The sequence below is a fragment of the Fusarium oxysporum genome, chromosome 7 (genome assembly GCF_000149955.1).
Source record: "Fusarium oxysporum f. sp. lycopersici 4287 chromosome 7, whole genome shotgun sequence".
Taxonomy (NCBI): domain Eukaryota; kingdom Fungi; phylum Ascomycota; class Sordariomycetes; order Hypocreales; family Nectriaceae; genus Fusarium; species Fusarium oxysporum.
The window spans coordinates 3,071,934-3,090,589 of record NC_030992.1 but is presented as its reverse complement, the minus strand read 5'-3'; the positions used below and the strand labels follow the sequence as shown (position 1 = coordinate 3,090,589).

General features: G+C 48.0%; 9 protein-coding genes across 10 annotated transcripts; 2 read left to right on the top strand and 7 right to left on the bottom strand.

Annotated features, from left to right (window-relative positions):
- The first annotated feature begins 258 nt into the window (after positions 1-258).
- FOXG_10386 (uncharacterized protein) lies at positions 259-2,392 on the top strand. The gene is made up of 5 exons (XM_018389695.1): positions 259-734; positions 787-877; positions 930-998; positions 1,061-1,654; positions 1,712-2,392. The coding sequence occupies exons 1-5, from the start codon at positions 396-398 to the stop codon at positions 2,149-2,151; spliced, it is 1,533 nt and encodes a 510-aa protein (XP_018248015.1). The 5' UTR covers positions 259-395; the 3' UTR covers positions 2,152-2,392.
- FOXG_10385 (uncharacterized protein) lies at positions 2,266-3,616 on the bottom strand. Of its 2 annotated transcripts, XM_018389693.1 has the most exons (5): positions 3,245-3,616; positions 3,171-3,193; positions 3,104-3,123; positions 2,663-3,048; positions 2,266-2,615 (listed from the first exon to the last, which is right to left on the bottom strand). In XM_018389693.1, the coding sequence occupies exons 1-5, from the start codon at positions 3,508-3,510 to the stop codon at positions 2,318-2,320; spliced, it is 993 nt and encodes a 330-aa protein (XP_018248013.1). In that variant the 5' UTR covers positions 3,511-3,616; the 3' UTR covers positions 2,266-2,317. The 2 variants fall into 2 exon arrangements, with proteins under 2 accessions (XP_018248013.1, XP_018248014.1); XM_018389694.1 differs by having other exon boundaries at positions 2,266-3,048.
- A 2,028-nt stretch (positions 3,617-5,644) lies between these two features.
- Positions 5,645-6,399, bottom strand: FOXG_10384 (uncharacterized protein; the record flags this gene model as incomplete). Its single annotated transcript, XM_018389692.1, has 3 exons — positions 6,070-6,399; positions 5,813-6,020; positions 5,645-5,762 (listed from the first exon to the last, which is right to left on the bottom strand). Exons 1-3 carry the CDS (start codon positions 6,185-6,187, stop codon positions 5,645-5,647), a joined length of 444 nt encoding a protein of 147 aa, XP_018248012.1. The 5' UTR covers positions 6,188-6,399.
- Positions 6,400-6,816: 417 nt separating this feature from the next.
- FOXG_10383 (uncharacterized protein) lies at positions 6,817-7,996 on the bottom strand. Its single transcript, XM_018389691.1, has 2 exons — positions 7,616-7,996; positions 6,817-7,561 (listed from the first exon to the last, which is right to left on the bottom strand). The coding sequence occupies exons 1-2, from the start codon at positions 7,815-7,817 to the stop codon at positions 6,927-6,929; spliced, it is 837 nt and encodes a 278-aa protein (XP_018248011.1). The 5' UTR covers positions 7,818-7,996; the 3' UTR covers positions 6,817-6,926.
- Positions 7,997-9,416: 1,420 nt separating this feature from the next.
- On the top strand, positions 9,417-11,381 carry FOXG_10382 (uncharacterized protein). The gene has a single exon (XM_018389690.1). It carries the CDS (start codon positions 9,496-9,498, stop codon positions 11,233-11,235), a length of 1,740 nt encoding a protein of 579 aa, XP_018248010.1. The 5' UTR covers positions 9,417-9,495; the 3' UTR covers positions 11,236-11,381.
- On the bottom strand, positions 11,258-11,960 carry FOXG_20286 (uncharacterized protein). The gene is made up of 4 exons (XM_018400557.1): positions 11,834-11,960; positions 11,660-11,776; positions 11,548-11,605; positions 11,258-11,497 (listed from the first exon to the last, which is right to left on the bottom strand). The coding sequence occupies exons 1-4, from the start codon at positions 11,885-11,887 to the stop codon at positions 11,292-11,294; spliced, it is 435 nt and encodes a 144-aa protein (XP_018248009.1). The 5' UTR covers positions 11,888-11,960; the 3' UTR covers positions 11,258-11,291.
- Positions 11,961-12,399: 439 nt separating this feature from the next.
- Positions 12,400-12,796, bottom strand: FOXG_10381 (uncharacterized protein; the record flags this gene model as incomplete). The annotated part of the gene is made up of 2 exons (XM_018389689.1): positions 12,400-12,547; positions 12,600-12,796. 2 exons carry the CDS (start codon positions 12,794-12,796, stop codon positions 12,400-12,402), a joined length of 345 nt encoding a protein of 114 aa, XP_018248008.1.
- Positions 12,797-12,819: 23 nt separating this feature from the next.
- Positions 12,820-16,138, bottom strand: FOXG_10380 (uncharacterized protein). The gene has a single exon (XM_018389688.1). It carries the CDS (start codon positions 15,507-15,509, stop codon positions 13,776-13,778), a length of 1,734 nt encoding a protein of 577 aa, XP_018248007.1. The 5' UTR covers positions 15,510-16,138; the 3' UTR covers positions 12,820-13,775.
- Positions 16,139-16,457: 319 nt separating this feature from the next.
- FOXG_10379 (uncharacterized protein) lies at positions 16,458-18,639 on the bottom strand. The gene is made up of 3 exons (XM_018389687.1): positions 17,888-18,639; positions 17,381-17,837; positions 16,458-17,325 (listed from the first exon to the last, which is right to left on the bottom strand). The coding sequence occupies exons 1-3, from the start codon at positions 18,399-18,401 to the stop codon at positions 16,632-16,634; spliced, it is 1,665 nt and encodes a 554-aa protein (XP_018248006.1). The 5' UTR covers positions 18,402-18,639; the 3' UTR covers positions 16,458-16,631.
- Positions 18,640-18,656: the final 17 nt, after the last annotated feature.

Below are 18,656 nucleotides of genomic sequence, written 5' to 3'. Positions count from 1 at the left end.
TGCCCGTGCACATAAACTGTCCTGATCAAGATGCCCTCCTCTCCACCGCATTGCATGCATATGCATCGATATCGTTACATCACCCACTGAACCGAGTCATTCAACCGGAGCGTGTTTGTTTCAGAGAGTAATTTCGCCAAGGCTTTACGAAATATCATCTTGAGATGCATCGGTAGTTGGCAGTGGCCTCGGGGTCGGGCCCTTGAAGGTCCCCGTCACATGAGCTTCGGGCCTTCGGGCGGCACTAACTGCAGATCATCTACGCCAATATAGATTCAGTTCTGTCGATCATATATCGGATCTTGAAGTATAAAATTTATACACCACGAGAGGAATATCCATTCATCAAGCTCAGGACAGAACAATCGAAGAGTTCAGCAATTGCCAATCATCTCATGTCGTCCTATCTAGATCTCCTTCTGGGCAACCCCCAGTATGCCATCTTTTGCGGCGTCACTTTATTCACTCTCTTCGTCATAAGATACTCTTTACTCGGCCATGTTACGAAGTTCCCGGTCTTGAATCCGAAAAAGTCACTTGAGCTCACCAGCAACCGTGCAACTCAGGACTTCATTGCCGACAGCAAGAATATTCTCACAAATGGCAGGGCTTTATACAAGGACCAACCGTACAGAGCTTATACAGACTGGGGAAAAGTGGTCGTGATTCCACCTAAGTTTCTCGATGCGCTGAAAAGCCACAAGCAGCTAGACTTTACGATTCCTGCTGAAGATGTACGTTTCACTTCTCATAGTGGCTCGATAATCGCAGTAACTGATTTAGCAGGACTCTCACGCATATATTCCCGGATTTGATCCTTTTGTTTCTGACCCAAACATTTCGAAAGTTGTTACCAAGTACCTGACCAAATCTTTAAGTTGGTTTCCTGGTTATCCTTGGCCTATGACATACTGACTCTTTTGGCTCAGCCAAGCTCACGGCACCACTCTCGGAGGAAGCATCTCTGGCCTTTCGTCAAGTTCTTACGGACTCCACTGGTAAATATCCTCATCAAATACCTCCAGGGTCGAACAGAGATTAATTTTGCCGGACGTTGTAGAATGGCATGAAATGCACCCTCAACACGATATCGTCCGTATCGTATCGCGTATGTCATCACGAGTATTCATGGGTGAATCCCTCTGCCGCGACGACGAATGGGTCAGAGCCAGCGGTGACTATACCGTCCAGTCCTTCAAGACGGGTGACATTCTACGGACGGATCCTCGATGTTCACGACCCTTTGTGCATTGGTTACTTCCATCTTGCTGGACGCTTCGGAAGAAATTGGCCGAAGCAATCCAATGTCTGAAACCCCATCTTGAGCGTCGCAGCTGTATCTCGGCTGAGGCTGAAGCACAGGGAAAGCCCTCGCCTTTCGACGATTCGATTGAATGGTACAAGAAAGAAGGCTCTACACGTAACCCAGCACTCCTACAAATCTCATTGTCACTCGTGGCTATCCACACAACGTCCGATTTGCTTATGGAAACGCTTTTCAACATTGCCCAGCATCCTGATTTATTCCAGCCTCTTCGCGAAGAGATCACGGATGTGTTGACTACAGAGGGACTCAAGAAGACAGCCCTATACAATCTGAAGCTCATGGATAGTGTCATCAAAGAGTCTCAGAGATTACGACCAGTTCTACTCGGTAAGTAGTTCACCAAGTATTCTACAATCTACATCTTGCGTCTAACCAACTTTCAAGGCTCCTTCCGAAGGCAGGCTATGGCAGACATCACTCTTCCAAATGGCGATGTGATCAAGAAAGGAGAAAAGATTGTCTGCGATACAACTCACATGTGGAACGGCGATTACTATGAAGAAGCTGCAAAATTCGACGGCTATCGTTTCTTGCGAATGCGGGAGGCATCTGAGCAGGACAAGCACCCTCATCTTGTCAGCACCAGTTTTGACCACCTGGGCTTTGGCCATGGCAATCATGCGTGCCCTGGCCGATTCTTTGCGGCGAATGAGATCAAGATCGCGTTGTGTCATATGCTGTTGAAGTATGATTGGAAGTTGGCGGATGGCGTAGTTCCTAAGCCGTCGGGTTTCGGGATGGCTTATTTGCCTGATCTCCAGGCTAAGCTACTTATCAGACGACGGACTGAGGAGTTGGATATTGACTCTATCGAGACTTGTTAGATAGAGGGTTGTGAACTCAAAGCTGGCTACTCATTAGGGTTATTAGATGAGGACAAAGGCAACGAAATTGACTTTATCCTCATGGAATGCTCTTTGCAGGAATATGAGTCTTCTACAAAGTTTCTATTCAACGTATCGTTATATTTTGGCTGATTGTATATCGCTATCAACATGGTTCTGGGTAGTCATCTCTGTCATACTCTCCGGTCCGCCGTGAATAAGAGCGAAACATCCGTCTGGGTTTCGAAACACTTCCTCTGTCCCCCTGTTCTGCTAGCCTCGTTTGGCTATCTAACCCTTGAACATCCTCTAGATGATATGTCCCGTTGCTAACCCTACTCGAAAATGTGCCTTCAGCTATGATGCCACAATGCTTATCGCGAGCGATCTTGCCGATGAGATCCGCCATTGACATCTCGATGTGTAATTTTACAGTGTATGCTAGTGGGTGAAATTGCATATATCTGTGAACAATCAGCATGCTTTTCGTGAGCTGAGCTAATGGACGTACACAAAGGTATTTCGTAAACTCATCATGGTAATAATAAGGACGTCCATACTCAAGGAGAACCCAATGATAAACATATTGAAATGCGTTAACCTCTTATACTTCGTAAGGCCATGAATAATCAGATTCTTGCGGACGATGTGGATGAAGTAGAAATTCAGACAGCCATCGACAATAAGATAGATGACTTTTTCGCATCGATCCCACCACTCGTTGATGTGGATATATCGTTCAGATACTTGCAATCGTGCCGGAATCCAGATGCAATAGACAGAAATATTAACGGCCGTTATGAGTGTACCGATCAGGACTTTGAGGCGGTAGGCTTTCTTTTTGTTGGTGAGGAGGATGCCGCAGCGATTGACGATGATTTGGAGAAGGAATTGGACCTATCGGGAGAGGGTTAATTTTGGCGGTTCGCGCGGATGACTTTGAAATTCGTACCTGAAGAGCCCATGTCGTAACTGAGAAGCGGTCAGTAAAATTTATATTGAAGAGACTGGAAACTTACGAATTGTAAAATAAAATGCAAAACTGTAGTTAATGTCAGTAAACATTCTCATCGCCCAATATGGGACAACTAACCTTGGGGGTATAACGCCCAGTAAATGCAAGATACAAATAACCATAAAAATCGTACAGACCGTCAACTCCCCCCAGACCATTATAATATACGCATTTCGAAACACTCGCCGGCCATGGCGCTGATACACCTGCCAGGTCTGCCTAATGGCCTTAAACGCAGTCAACCATCCAAAACCAAGTGTGAAGCCGAACGCCGCCGAGGCGATGACAAGGTCGCCTCTTGTAACCTCCTGAGCGTTGTAGTGGGGAGAGAGGAGGGTTAACATGGCATGTCAGATGGGAAATCATTTGGGCGTGATATCTCGGGTCATATTTTCCATGGTTAAGGAATTGGAGATGCATAGGAGGGAAAGAAATTTAGAGAAGGACATCATAGACTAGAGGTGAGAAAAGCAAAGATTTGGCCGAGGGCACATGCAGGGCGATATGTAGCGGCAGGCTAATGATTGGGAGTTGTTGAGATGCTAGCTGAAGCCTCTTCATGCACGTCGGGTCATAATGTATCATTGACGTGACTTGATCAGCCATGTCTGAGTGTGAACAAGTACCGTCTACTGTAGCATCAACCAATGGGGAGAACCTTAAGAGTGCCTCTTTCGCCCCTAATCCCCAAAGTAGTTCAAGCCTTTCCCCGCGTCGGCAGATTCCAGACCGAAAGAGGCGCCTTCACTGCCGTCAGCGGTTAAGAACCGTGCTGTTGTGTGCTGTAGGTTCCGAGTCGTGCTCGTGGCTTTGCTTTTCTATGTGCTGCTTTTTCTTGGAATATTGGGTAACAAGATCTGCGTGCCAAGTGACGTTCTGCGTTAGCTGATAAGTGACCTATCGATTAAAGGGTTGCGCATCAACCAATTGGTGGTCGTGAGTGGCTAGAGATCGGCGGTTATGTGGTGAGGCTGAGACTTTTGAACGAGTCAAGCAGGGAGAGTTTGAGGGAGCAGTGTCTAGAGTGCGTCCAATTGCATTGTAGCGAATCGATTCATTTCGTGGCAACCCAGCCTCTTTGAGCCCTCATATTCGAGCGGTAGACATCACTCAAACTCTATCCATCGTCTTCAAGGACTCCTCTCGTATCGTGGCATCTTCATTTCGCCTACGAAGCCACTCTTCTCACCGCCTTCAGCATATTATCAACATCCACACGAAGAAAAGAAAAGAAACGTAACTAGGTTATGGCGCAGGTCATCTGGCTTCCCAGCGACTCGGTTCGTCACCCGCTTTCCTAAGGATAATCCCTCCCCGCTAGCAACCGGATCGTCAAGCCACAGCTAGCCGTTAGCACAACCAAAAGATTGGGATCTTCCATTGCGATGAGGATACTGCTTTCAGCTTTGCCGCGCTGCACAGTAGCAGAGTCAGGATAGAGACGAATCGGGTGCGGCTCGTGCCGAGACCCATGACTCCAAACTGAGGAGTCGACTTTATCCCCTGAGGCGATCCCTCGAATTGTCGCTTATGCCGGTGCTGAAATCGACACTAATGGACTTGAGTAGTTGAGGGCTAGGATTTAAATGTCAGCTGGACTGTACATCCAGCCTTTGGCGGCTGATGGCTGAGCTAAGGTAGAGTGCTGAAGTACCTCTCATGACTTGACACCACTCAATCTGGCTTGGGTTTGGCGAAGAGTAGTTCCAGCGTGACACACTTGCGAAACGATTTCAGTGAGATAAAAGAAGTTCTTAACAAGTCCTTTAGCGTTTGTAAATTTGTGGCAATTCCAGTAAGTCGTACTATGTAGCATAAACCCAATCCAACATGGCCGACCCTGAGGCTAATTAGTTCCATCATTTACTTCCCCGCAAATTCGGGCTGAGTGATCGCCCTCTAATTGAAGCCGGTGCAGATGAAACGGCACTCATGACACTCGCTTGTACAGGAGGCTTAAGAAAGGGTCTGTGCAAAGATCGATCATTGCGGTACCGGTTTTAGAACTGTTAAGTGCGACGATCAGGTTTCAATAAGGCTGATGTCGACGAGAATAATGCCATGTCGAGGTAGCTGTTCGCCGACGGTGCCCAGTCTGACTCCACTACCCTAAAGCTAGTGCAAATGTGGAGACTGCCCGTCAACGGGCCTAATGCTGTGAAGCACTAGAGCTCGTTATGTTTAAAATGACATTCGAAGGTTTGCCAGCTCTTTTCCTTTTATGAAACAATTTGCCACATTAGGTACTAGGTCCTCAACTCAATTGAACGATTAGCATATTACATGCTTGTTCATTGGCCATCCGCTACAGCAGCCCGTACTTGGGCCTCACATTCATGAAAGATCCTGAAAAAAAAGGTTTATATATCATGTATTAATTGGAAATCGTATGTACCAAGAAGTTGTCGATCTCTTTATTGGTGCAAGCACATCTTTCAACCAACCTAGCGATGTGAATCTTGCTTAGGGATTGACAGTCTATTTGCAGTTCGTTCCGCCATGAACAAAAGTACCGTCAGAGTTCTCACAGCCACATGTTCCGTCATTAGGATCCTTGATACAGGTTGTCCCAACTCCAGAAGACTCTCCGTTGTCGCTACTAATCGTCAGATCCGTACTATAAAACATTTGTTTTAAAACACCTACTTCCAGAAAAAGGTCCAGTAATCCGCATCAGCAGGGAGCTCGTCGGAAGTAGGAGCATCACATTCGTAAGCTTCGCAGGTGCCGTAGGGAGCACCGTTGTTGGCATCATATTGGTGATCGACCTTGAAGATGGCAAAGGTCTGCTGGCCAGAGACACGGGTGTTGTAGGCACATTCAGCGGCCTGGATGGCGTTGGAGGTCTTGGATGCTGGCTGTAGTGTAAGTATAGGATATCGGCGGGGATGAGGTTGACGCACGAGAGCATGATGGGCTCTTGGGGTATTTGCCCTTGGTGTTGCTCTGAGCAGGCTCAAGAGTAGCAGTAACGGCGCCTGCAACGGCAAGGACCGAAGCTAGTGTAGTGAGAGGATACATGATGAGTGATGTGAGGTTTTGAGGTCTTGGCGACAAGAAATTGATAGTCTGGCTGTGTCAAGATAAGACTGTAGCTCCAAGATATTCGGAGACCTTATATACGACAATTTCTCTCCTTTGTTCAAAGAAATTGAAGACGTGTTTTCGGAACATGCCATAGTGGAGATATCCATGATTCTCTTGGTGGAGCGCTCGCCCCTTGGTCAATTCTAGCAAGGATAAAGTGGCTCAAGCTCAACGGCAGCTGTCGTATTTATACGCGGCCTGAAAACATGCATGGATATTATCTGGGTCTGTCAGCGTTGTTTGGGTGAAACAGCAGGTTTTGAGGTTGTGACTGGTGGAGATATTTGGCTGAAGCAAGCCGATAATCCGATGGTGAGGTTTCGGAGATATTGTAGACTGGGGTATGTTTCCTCTGGATTGAGTAGCTGAGTTGGCCTTCATTGCATCTATTGCCCACATTCCGTGATCCTGATATGAAGTTGTCCGATGTTGACTTATATCTGCATACTGGATCAACTCCAAAGCCTGACCTTTGGTTGGAACAAGTCTCGACGAAGGCAAGAAGTTGCCCGCAATCTTGAACTATTTCCAGGGCGGATAACGTTGAAAAGAACGATCGAGAACTGGGAAACGGCACTTGATTGGCTGCTAGTTCTCAAGTAAAGTATGTGATTACATGCGGAATTTATTAAAAGGTTATCTAAGCTAAGGTGAAGTATACTGATGGACTGAGCTAAAGGTCCTCCACATCCGCAGCGGTATGCGGATGAAACGTCTCAAAGTTAAAAATTGCCTTCTTGGTTTCTCCCTTCGGTTCATACAACACCAGCTCTGGACAATCTCCCAAATCGCCGAATGCGCCAGAGTCAGTAAAGAAGCCATCTTGCAAAGTCCCTGTGACATTGAAGTGATACCCAATCTCCCGTATTCTTTGTCCGGCACAGCGAAGTGACACGCGGGAGCCATGATGATCCTCTAGAGTATCTTGGATGTCTGAGAGCCGATAAAACATGGAATATGAAGGAATAATGCCGTCGTCACGAAGCCAATCATACGTCGGCAGCCTCTTGTGGAGAGACATGGCTTTTTTGAAGTACGGGGCTGCTTCTTCGGAGACTTCATAGTGGCTGAAGCACTCCGGGCTCAAGGTGCTGAAGCATGTGCCATGCTTAGCCCATTGATCTTGCCAGAGCTCGTCGTTATCACCATCGGGTGACTCCCAGAGTTGGTTCATATCGTCAATGGTATCTTCAGCACCTGCATGGTAGAGGATTTGTGTGATGTTTGTGTATGTGCGGTTGGTGTCGCAGTGGGTAGGGAGGGAGCCGTCGTTGTGGATTGGCCAGAGTCCACCAACAGTCCATGAGTCTGATGAAGAGGTTAGAAACAGCCGACTTGTTCATGCGGGGGACAGAGACTCACCTAAAGGTCCAGTGACTGGTCGTGTATCCCAGACTTGAGTCTGAATTAGTCTCGCAGGTGATGAATAGCAGCAGGTGTCATCAGCTGCAGCATCATCATAGCATGAGCCTCGGCGACTACCAGCGTAGACATTTGGTGTCCCAGCAAGTGCCACAACAGAAGTAGCTGCTGTGATAAGAGACAAAATCTGAAACGAAGACATGTTGCTGCTATCTCAAGGTACTGCAGTCTTCACTTGAGTTACTTTGCAACACTTGACTTTGCAACGATATGGCTCCTGGTTTTATAATTCTCAACGGCACCGCTCTGACCATGACATGAGCGATTTCTATACAATCCAGTTTGTACGATCATCCACTCGCAACCCGTAACTGAGCATCATAGAACTGTTGGTTCTGGGGCCGATACAAATCCTCACTTGGCAAAGTTTATATCCTTATCACCAATCACAAACTGAACCGCGTCAGCTACAGTCCGAAAACGTTCAGCCTCGTCTTGGCGCTATGTAGAGTTTGTGGAAGTTAACTGACACGATACCAAATGCGGACTGTGTGGGACAAACAACGAGTGATACTTTTGCAGATCCATACCAATTCACCAATTCACTTTTGAATTTCTTGGTTTTTCGTTCATGCAAGGTACTGAGGTCGTTATTTGTTTTCATTCAAATCCTGGTTTCCTTGGACCTGCAGGCCGTTTGGTTTCAGTTGAAGCCACGATGATCACAATTTCTCCTCATGATGATAACACAAAGGCTGGAATGCGGACCGGTCCGTATAACTGCAGCTACGGTGGTTGGACGGGTGATGATGTATACCTCTGGCCCAAGCTCCTCGGCCATGGGCTTATGTTAGAAGGAGTTGAAGCTATTTGAACCGTCATTCCAGAGATTATGAGGGAAAAGTTATCATCGGAAGATTAAGGATTGCCATGCTGCGGTGCTAAGAATAGGATTGGGTTTGCGTGACTGCCAAGGTCCAAGAGATTCTGGATCATTGTTGTCAGCTTCATGGCTGGCTAAGCTTCAGCTGAGATAATTGTCAGTCCTCAGATGGTAGTTTGCGATCGAAATGGATGTCTCAGATGCGCTCAGCGGACGGGACATCTACCCGGACTTAGTAGACCCATAAGATCGGAACTGAGATCTCAGCATATCCCTTCTTCCGAACCACTCAGCGCCATCACCAATCTCTTCCAGCTTTTCAAAATCTCGCAGCCTAGTCTTGGCCGAACTTAAGTTGTTTCCCGGCCAGCCCAACAAAGGACCATGAACTCTCACCGTCATAGAAACCTGATTGTCGGAATGTGATAGTTAGAGTTTTACTTGTCAAAAACTGGGCCACCGCCACAGTCGCGAGGACAACGGTGAGAGCACCACGGAACATATGCAAGCCTCCATCGATGAATGCTATTTGCCTTGACTCGTGCGAGAAGTGTAACCCGGCTGCGCAGACTAGTCGCAGCCCCAGAATTTAGGCTATTTGAGCTTGTGTGGAGAATGAAACGTCATGATGTTGATGCACTGGAATGCCGATTGATCACTCGATCAACCTGGTCTTAGGGGCTTGCATGGGAGATTTGCTGTTTAATTGACATTTCGTTGAAGCCAATTCAGTCGTTGAGACTTTTCAACGGTTCAGAACCACACGACACCTATTGGTTTATGGTTGATAATAGCTTCAGAAGATAGTTGTGAAGACTCGCCTCGTGTTACACCGAGGTCGATCAAGGATGACACTCCTGCTCGGACCGATTCAGGTTTTCGGTTAGTAAAGAGGGGAAAGAACAATGTCATCAAGAACAAGATAGTCTATAAAACCGTCATCAATTACAATCTCCGTTTCTTCTCCGCATATTCTTATCATGATGCGACCGTCAAAATGAAGCTTTTCAGTATCATCGCGTGCCTTTGCGCATCCTCACTGGCTTCAAAACCACCTCAGTTTCACAATTCAGCAAATCACCCCGGCGCCGATCCTCATGTGATCTACGACTACAAAACAGGCCAGTATTATGCGTACTCAACAGAGGGAGCAGATCCGGGAAATCTGTTCGCGATATACACCAGTCCTGATCTGTCAACCTGGCGCAAACATCCCGGCGGTGTGCTGAAAGCGTGCTACGATGATGACATGAACCGCATCGAAGGTGGTCAGGCCTGTTGGGCGCGTGACTGGTACTGGGCTCCCGAGACATACTACAATGAGAAAACCGGATGGTACTTTTTCTTCTTTGCTGGCCGGTTGCGGGAGGACCTGGCAAAGGATTACTTCCGATACTCGGATTTTGAAGAGCCGTCTAAAATTGGCGTGGCTGTCTCTCGTTCGCCGACGGGACCGTTTAGGGAAATTGAGTCTAAGCCGATTGACTACTACCCTTTCGATCCCGACTATCACGATGTCAACCTCATCATGGACGAGAAGCAGATGCTGCCACCGCAGAGTCTTGCAAAGGGTCAGACGGCGCCAAAGGGAACATATATCCCCACTATTGATGTCAATATCTTCTTCGACAATGATGAGCGCATTTATCTCTATCTTTCACGGAATGCATACCGAAACTGGAATTGGGATAAGAAGCTGGGCAAGTACATAGAGGAGTCGAATATCATCGTGGTAGAGATGGAACGCGCTTGGTGGGACGATCCAAAGGCATCAACCATGCCACAAATCATCGCCTCACAAAGGAACATCCATGCCAAGGATGCGCCAAAACTTCCCTCGAACATCACCTCTTACAACGGCACTGGGGAGATTGGATCACCACCTCGCAAAGACGGCTGGAAGACTGTTATTTCCTACGGCGCTGATCCGCAAGAGTGGGAGAACTTTCATGTTGACGACTATAAAAAGTACAATGGCACGAAGAAAGATCGCCGTTGGGCTGAAGGGAGCACTGTCATCACGAGACCTGGCAAGGATGGAAAACCTATCTATCTTCTAACATACAGCGCCAATAACTACGAAGCATCCAACTATGGCGTTGGCTTCGCAACTGCAAAGTCCCCATTTGGTCCATTCCGAAAATCTTCGAACAACCCTATCCTTTCGCAAAAGCCCGATGCCGAGATTCCAATCTACTCAACTGGCCATGGTAGCATTGTTGCTTCACCTGCTAAGCACACCAAGAAAGTTGGCGCTCAGGAAGTTACACTACGAACACCTCCCGGTGCTGAGCTGTTTTATGTGCATCATGCCCGTAACAGCACAGAGCGTGATCGTTCCATTTACACGACTCGGATGACTCTCGATGAGTCTGCTGTTTACTTCGGGACAAATGATGCTCTAAGCATGGATCTTACACCACTTGATCAACCTTTACCGAAGAACACGTATCCCATCAAGATGGATGCAAAGTGCTCTGATTCGAAGAAGAGAGGGCGTGAATATCAGATTCGTGTTGAATCCAAGCCAGGTGCACCTTTTGATATTCTTGAAGGAACGAATAGGGTTGTTGCACTGCCTGGAAATACAGTTGCAACGTCTGTCAAAGCTGACAGGCCTGAAGGCTCGTTTGTCCTGTCCTTTGATAACAAGATTGTGAAAGAATTGGCTTACCAGCGCCTGAGTGTTGATGGAAGTTGGGCAAAAGTCACAAAGAAGAGAGTTTCCTACAGATAGTCTTCAACTCATGCTGACGAGTTGCCTGTTACTAGGAATGCTAAAGATTTCAAACTTCAGAGACCTTTCCCGGAAATGCGTGCAAATACAGGCGAGGGATCTATAAAAACCTCCATCTTATACGACTTTAAGTTGCCGTCCTCGTCCCTCTTCATCAACATCGTAGCAAGTGCTGGAACCTTGATTTTTTGCGTTTTGGGATCGTCTCCCTTGACAAGATACCGAACATCACAACGATGATAGATACAGGGGCTCACATAATCTAGGCTCGTGAGAAATTTGCAGGAGAACTTGTGATGTATATTAACTTACCAACATGGATAACATCATGTTCTAATCCATCGAACTTAGCCCATATAGCTTTGAACATCTGGATACACCATCAGCATGTGGAAGGGAACAGGTTCTGGTTGGTGTAGTCTACTTCTCTAGCATCCATGACGGAGCACGCCGGGCTATTCGCGTATTGGACTGTGGCATCTGCTGTATAGAACTTATCGAGCCATGCGTCTACATCCATTTTGGCACTATAGGCGTTGTTCTGTGAAGAGAAATGTGTCAATATCAACAGAGTTCAGTGTGCAAAAGATAGACGTACTTCAACCAGCCAAGCCACAGCCTCTTCTTTTGAGAGTTGAAGATCTGAAGACATTTTCAAATTTATTTTTATTTGTTTTCCCTTTACTTGTGTTCGCGGTTGTTGTAATCTGGAAATGTCCAGAAGCGTTTTCATGTATCGTGAAATTTATACCCCCTCACTAGTCAAGCTATTTTTTTGGATAAGGTTGACCGCTACACTGACTAAGCCCGCGACTTCCGGACCACATAGTCAGGTACCCAGATAGTTTAGATAGCGGCCATACTATGTGGAACTTCATAAATAGTAGATCACCCGATTTTGGGCTCCAGTGGTTGAACAGAAGTGAGAGCCACGACTATGAACATGTATCTTCCGGATATGAGGCTCGGGTATCCAGTAGTGATTTGCGAAAGCTTGTATTAAAGAACTTGATAGACTATGCTGTGTCCACATAGTACCAATCGTCGAGCTCCCTCACGTCTTGCATCCAAGTCATACACTAATCAAGTCGAACTCAATGCCCCCTATCTATGCAATGCATTCCGTATTGGGGATCCAAGAAACACAGTATGCTGGGAATAAGCTTAAACAAAGACAACCTTGGTAACGGTGGGAGTAGGCGCCGCAACGGTAACAACAGAGGCACTGGCACATGAGCAAGCCGTAAGATAGCGAGGCTCTCCAGAGCAAGCACTAGCATAGGTAGGAATAGACTTGGTAACATAAACAGTGCTTGATATCATCAGTCAAAGACCCCAATGAGGATTATGTACCTGTGGCTTACCTTGCATCAGGAGTAGTAGTGACCTGGAGATAAGCTTCACACTCAGCCTTGTAAGAAGCAACGACGGCAGGGCCACGGAAGCCAGGGACAACGGCTCGGGCACAGTTATCGCCGCAGCCGGAGCGCTCCTGGAGTTCCTTAGGGATGTTGATGGCCAGGACAGGGGCAATGAGAGCGGTGATGAGAGTGAGCTTCATGGTGAGGATATTGGGATTTGTTTGTCAGAGAGAAATTTAAGAAGCTTAATTGATTGTTTTCTGGTAGACTAGAGTGAATAATTTATTGAAAATGATGAGGATGTGGGATACTTGTGTGCACTTTATACACAACTACTTCACCTCAGCTTTATGCCAACTCCACACCGAACATACCCTTCCCCTGAAAACCCTTCCCACACCGATAAAAAGTCCCAACGGTTTTAATAAAAAGAACGCCTAGCACCACAAGGTTATCGCCATCATCCATCGATTTCCCACGTTTTCTACAACTAGCGCACCGTTGGCAGCTCCTAGTCAGATATCCTAAACGCCACAGACCCAACCGTCAAAGGGGCATGAGCTGTTAACGAGGCGATCTAGATCGCACTAAGCACAAGCTGAGATCCATTAAAGGGAAGGTCAAACGGTCTTTTTCAGTGTTTGTCGGGCCTCGTGATAGTTTCGGGAATAGAAGTGGAAAATAAGGGGGAGACTATTTAAAGTCTTGGTCCACGAGTTCTGGATTGGGAAATCAGTTGCATTAAGGGTCTTGTCAGAGGAGCTGATATACTGAACGGGTAAGGCTTCACGGAGGCTAGGGAGAAAAGGATAGGGTCGAGTCACTGTCAGGGGGTGCTTGACGAGATGTTGCTTCTGTGGCGGGGATTCGCAAGCAACGGATGACATGGGGCCTGCAACCAACAGGTAGACTGGCGTCGCAGAGTTGTTGGGCAACAGGACACCGATGTATAGAACAAACATTCATTAGCCGGGGTAAATACTTATTAAGCATATATAAAACAATATCTGGAGAACACAAATAATGATGCTTCACTTCAGCGAAGCACCCGAGACTCAAATCTGTTACAGCCGGAGTAAGCTTGAACTATTAGCAAGCCTTGACACTGACCATAAACACAACATGTCGATTCAGACCACTCGGTCTGCCCAAGGAAAAGGAATGATACCTATCCTCCTTTCAACCGTCCATACCATCGCGAATGCGCAAGAAGTTGGCATACCGCTCCAAAGTCCAGCGACGCGACGCCTTGCCCCAAATAGCCATGGGCAGCGACGACATGATAATGACAAAGCTAAGAACACCAAGCTCGATGAAGGAGTTCTGTAGACCGGTGTCGATCCAGTAGCTGCACACGAATGTGAAGATGGTGGCGAGGGTGTTGTTGATGACGGCGACACCAACCATGCCCTCGAGAACCATGTCGGGATAGCTGTCGGCTAGGTACGTGATGCTCAGATCACCAGCGCAACCGTAGCCGAAGCCGATAAAGCCCAGCGCGACGTAGGGAACAGGCCAGTCCCAACCATGCGCTGAGCCGATACCGAATAGCCACATACCCAATGGGAAGATGATCACGCAGAGGGCCATGAGGTAGAGACGGAACTCGGCCTCCATAATGCCGTTGTTACGTTTAGCCTTCCAGAGGATGAACTTGTCGCTGCAGTATCCGCCGTAGAAACAGCCGATGACACTTCCAATCAGACAAGGAATGTTCATGTTGGCGACAGCAGAGTCGCTGTAGTTGTACGGCTCGTTCACCCAGTAATCCTCCTCGACGGTGAGGTAGAAGGACAATGCAATGTTCTGCATTCCCCACTGAAGACCAGCGAACCAAACTGCGGGAAAGGAAAAGATGCGCATCGTGTGCCACAGGCGGTGGACATACTGCGTCAATCCCAAACCGCGCAGGTTGGACGCTGGAGTGATAAGAGCAATGCGCTGCCAGTAAGACTTCTTGCGCGCGAACGAGGCCTCGAGTCTGTTGCGCTCGACCTCCTCTCGTCGCACTGCAGATGCGGTTTGAGAGATCGCAGCTTCTTCGTCAACCGGAGGCGATAGGTTCTTCTCCTCGGCATCCTTGGTGACAACATGGTCGCCAGTAGCCGCGGGAATACCCTCAACATTGCCGCGGCTGGCGTCGCGCTCCTCAGCCTGGTGGAGATTGAGGTAGCGATTGCGCTCAAAGGCTGTCTCCTCAAGACCAAAGTAAAAGAGGACGAGGGTGAAGCCAGAGGCAATTGCGCCCATGTGGCCAATCCAGCGCCATCCGACATTCTCCGCCAAATGTCCTCCGATCAAAGGACCAACATAGGTCCCGACTGTAGTGGCAAGGGTATACATACCCAGCGAAGTACCATTCTGGTGCTCGAACCAAATGTCCAGCAGAGACAATTGAACAACGGCCTCAGCGACAGACTCGGAAGCCCCGACAAAGAGCTGGGACCAGATCGTGTCGCCGGTGTTCTTCAAATGGCCGAACCAAATGTTGCCAATAAGACCCCATACCGTCCCTACCAAGTATAGAATTCGTCGTCCGTAAAGATGCGTCGCAGGCGAGCTGAGAAGCGTCCAGTATCCGATTGCGACAAAGAGCACACCAGCGCCCGTATTGAAAACATCGTAACTAATCCCGTATTGTTCATTGACGCCTGTGCTCGCAGCGCCAGCGACATTGGAGGTGGCGGCGGTCAAAGCGACAATGTAGCACACGAGAAACGAATGCCAGGTCTTGCGCGCAAGACTCCAGTTCAATGGATCATTGGGAGACTTTGTCGGAGGGGGGACGAGGATGACATCGCCGTGCTTTTCGATACTGGCATCACCGGAAGCGACGCTGGCGTGCTCGTCGGCGAAGAGACGTCGTGTGCCCGGAAGGACTTCATCGAGATCGCGAGCTGACGGAACGGCCATCCGCGTCGATTTGCAGTGGTACTTGGTAGTGGGGTCTTGTTAAGTCGTCTTGGGGCAAACGGCTCCTTGGAGCCGCATTCACACGCGTTAAGGAGGATAGGTATGGGTATGCAGGATATCGATCGAGAGTCAGCAAGACATTGTTTGTATGCGATAGCGATTTCCTAGCAGGTTAGAACAGAGCAGCGATCGCAGAGAGAAGGGGAGGGGAGGAAATTTTTTATATTATGCCCAAGGATCCATATCTTTCGGACCAGTCCCCCACCAGAAGGTTCATTCCCATGTCGGGCCGCAATGGGGAGACCGGAGCGATTCCACAAAGGGTAGTGCGTCTGACAATTTGTGGTACGTTTGGCTGGGTAGAATTGAAAAGGTTTAAGCTGTTGATGTCATGGTGTGGAAGACGGCACACCACTTCCGTGATGGAGAGATAAGGTCGCGTGCGTGTTTTGCGCTGGTATTGGACAGATGATCCCCTGGGGCAAGTTGCCATCTTTTTTCTCGACGGTCTTCCCCGATGAGGTTCGGCGATCACTATCAGTTTGAAGAGTAGTATTCTGAGTATAATTGAAGCGATGCGACGCACACGATAAAACTTTCAGACAAATTGATGTTGACGTTGCTGTTCCTGTCCGTTCGCGAAAAGTGTCCACTCCTCCAGCCATTGGCAAATAGGCTCGGCCGACTGATTAGTCACCGGCCGACTTCCGGTGTCAAGGAATGGAGTACCGTACAGCCCTCAACTGTAACAATCAAATGGGAGTTACCATTAGGTCAACTCCATTGAACCTTGACTTGGCCTTATCAAGGCCGCCAGCTCGGTTCAGTATCGCGATCGTGATGCAACCACATGCTTCCCCTTTTCTCGGCCATGAAGAAAAAACCGCATGGCCCATGCCTTCTAGACGCCAGGTCAAGGGCAAGGATTACTGGAGCCTAACAGCTCACCAGGTCAGCAACATGATTCAAGGTTTCTGGCAAAATTTCCATTCATGAAACGAAGTACGTTGCGGAAAAGTCGTGTCAAACATTCCTACGTCGCTCTCATACATAGTTGCTATACATCATTGCTGTGGTATCAAAAATGTCCTGTTTTCCCATGATCCCATCTCAGCGCCAGACCTAGACCATCAAAAAGTCCACGTTCAAATCCTTGAGTTTCTGCAGCCAATTCATACATCCATCATCGCCATTCTCATGCTTCCACAAAATCTGCAACGTATCAATTGCAGAGTATAGAAATCCCCACGGGTTGATTTGCGCTACCGCCTTTAATCGATCCATAACCCACGCCCGGCTCTCCGGAGTCGTTGCCGTTGTTCCATAAATAAAGGTGGGCCAGCCTGTGGCTTTGAAGTTTGGGTCTTCGTCAGGCTGTGGTAGGAGCGTCTCGTAAAGATCCTGGATGAGTGTTTTGGGAACTTGGTCTGGCATCCTGGCTCGTAGTGCGGGAGCTGCCTGGATGATGTAGAGACATGTTGCCAATCTGTGCGCGGAGCCAGTTCGGGCACTACTCCATAGGGCGGCTTTGCTTGCACCTGGCATTCTGTCCTTTGCCCATTTGAGGACGTCGAGACGTTGTACGCGGTCCAGTAGGTTGGTGAATTCGATAAGCGCTTCATTGCTTGAAACGTTCCCTTGAGCTTCGGCATGCAAAAGTTGTGCTGTCTCACGGAGGATGTCGAGAACTTCAGGTGGGCAACAGAAGAAAGAGTTGTTGGTTCGCGATAATGTTGCCTTGACTTGACTTGGTGCAAATGATGCTGCCTGGGTGCCTGGTTGTGATGGGTTGAAAGACAAGCTCAATGTGCAATAGCTACATGAGTCAGTTAGCATCGAGTCAGTCTTGAATTAAAAGTATCTCCACTTACACATAACAGTCCGCAACAATATAGTCTCTCAGAGTTGTGTCAGAGCCAGTATATGGTTCTATCATATTCAAAAGCTTCTTCGCGCCTTCGAGATGAGGCCGCCAACTTTGCCAACCAGACTCGATGAGCTCTGAGTTGATGAGAAACAAAACAGTAGCAAGAATTACATCGGCTCCAATGGTGTCAATATTTCGTAAGGCATCGGGCATCATTTGCAGTCCTTTTTGTTTGGCAACGAGAGCATCCATGAGCAATTTCTTTGGTGCCTCTTCTCTTTCATATGAGTTAGGGCCTAGCCATGATCTTGATAAATTGCACATATGAGATGCAGATACTGCAATGATAATTTGTTGTAAAAATGAATGCTCATTTGTGAGTTGCAGAAGATTTAGATATGGATTTCTGTTACCGTTGGTTTGGTCATCACCAACGAGATCCAGGCTAACTCGAGTTGAATCTGAGTTGAGGGTTAGCATCATGAAAGACCAATGTCTCGAGAAGTCATACAATAATTCAAGTACCATCTCTGGGAATGCGTCATGTCCTGAAATAATGGATCGACCAATGTCCACGGAGAGTTTGATGATGTTGGTGAAGGGGGCGAAGGAGGGGACCATGGCTTAGTTTTGTTCAGAACAAAGAGTTGATTTTCCTGAGGCGACACTAAACCCCATGCACCTGGCTCAAAGCCTTGAGTATCGAAGGATCCCATTTGCATATCGGAAGATTGAACATCGGATGGCACATCAATAGTCATGTCCGATTCACCTTGCTTGGGTAATCGACACACGGAGGCACTAGAACTCTGTCCAGCCAATTTCCCCCGCGTGGCTACTGAGCCAGTCCATAGAAATAGGCGGCCATAGCCCAGGCATTCAACCCCCCTGGAAGCGCATTTCGAGCAGTGCGGGATAGACCTATCGCAGCGAAGTCTCGCACGGCGACAGCTGTGACAGGCTTTCTTGGCTACTTGGACGGTGGTTGATGAGATACTGTCGCTGTCGGGGGGCGAAGTTGACATCGGATAAGATAAAAGTGGGATGGGAGAGATTGAGGCCTCAAACTGTAGCCTTGCCTCGTTGCTTATTAAGATAACCAGAGGCAAAACAAGGGGCGATTAGCGAGAAGAGTAGATGAGTGAGACAAAAACAATGGCACGTCGTGGGTAGGGTCTCGTTGTTGGTAGAAATGGATATAATTTTGTTGATCCTGGGATCCTGGCACCTGGTTTGTAAGATGTTTGGTTGATTTTGTTAATTCCGAAGCCCAGGCTGGG

Coding starts and splice junctions, on each gene's coding strand:
- FOXG_10386 (XM_018389695.1), top strand. CDS start 396: ATGTCGTCCTATCTAGATCTCCTTCTGGGCAACCCCCAGTATGCCATC. Junction 878..929: donor GTACCTGACCAAATCTTTAA/GTTGGTTTCCTG, acceptor CTTTTGGCTCAG/CCAAGCTCACGGCACCACTC. Junction 999..1,060: donor AGTTCTTACGGACTCCACTG/GTAAATATCCTC, acceptor CGGACGTTGTAG/AATGGCATGAAATGCACCCT.
- FOXG_10385 (XM_018389693.1), bottom strand. CDS start 3,510: ATGTTAACCCTCCTCTCTCCCCACTACAACGCTCAGGAGGTTACAAGA. Junction 3,194..3,244: donor CTGGGCGTTATACCCCCAAG/GTTAGTTGTCCC, acceptor CATTAACTACAG/TTTTGCATTTTATTTTACAA. Junction 3,124..3,170: donor TGCATTTTATTTTACAATTC/GTAAGTTTCCAG, acceptor ACCGCTTCTCAG/TTACGACATGGGCTCTTCAG.
- FOXG_10383 (XM_018389691.1), bottom strand. CDS start 7,817: ATGTCTTCGTTTCAGATTTTGTCTCTTATCACAGCAGCTACTTCTGTT. Junction 7,562..7,615: donor ACCAGTCACTGGACCTTTAG/GTGAGTCTCTGT, acceptor CCTCTTCATCAG/ACTCATGGACTGTTGGTGGA.
- FOXG_10382 (XM_018389690.1), top strand. CDS start 9,496: ATGAAGCTTTTCAGTATCATCGCGTGCCTTTGCGCATCCTCACTGGCT.
- FOXG_20286 (XM_018400557.1), bottom strand. CDS start 11,887: ATGTCTTCAGATCTTCAACTCTCAAAAGAAGAGGCTGTGGCTTGGCTG. Junction 11,606..11,659: donor CCGTCATGGATGCTAGAGAA/GTAGACTACACC, acceptor TGGTGTATCCAG/ATGTTCAAAGCTATATGGGC. Junction 11,498..11,547: donor ACATGATGTTATCCATGTTG/GTAAGTTAATAT, acceptor TCACGAGCCTAG/ATTATGTGAGCCCCTGTATC.
- FOXG_10380 (XM_018389688.1), bottom strand. CDS start 15,509: ATGGCCGTTCCGTCAGCTCGCGATCTCGATGAAGTCCTTCCGGGCACA.
- FOXG_10379 (XM_018389687.1), bottom strand. CDS start 18,401: ATGTCAACTTCGCCCCCCGACAGCGACAGTATCTCATCAACCACCGTC. Junction 17,838..17,887: donor GAGATGGTACTTGAATTATT/GTATGACTTCTC, acceptor CCCTCAACTCAG/ATTCAACTCGAGTTAGCCTG. Junction 17,326..17,380: donor ATTGTTGCGGACTGTTATGT/GTAAGTGGAGAT, acceptor TGACTCATGTAG/CTATTGCACATTGAGCTTGT.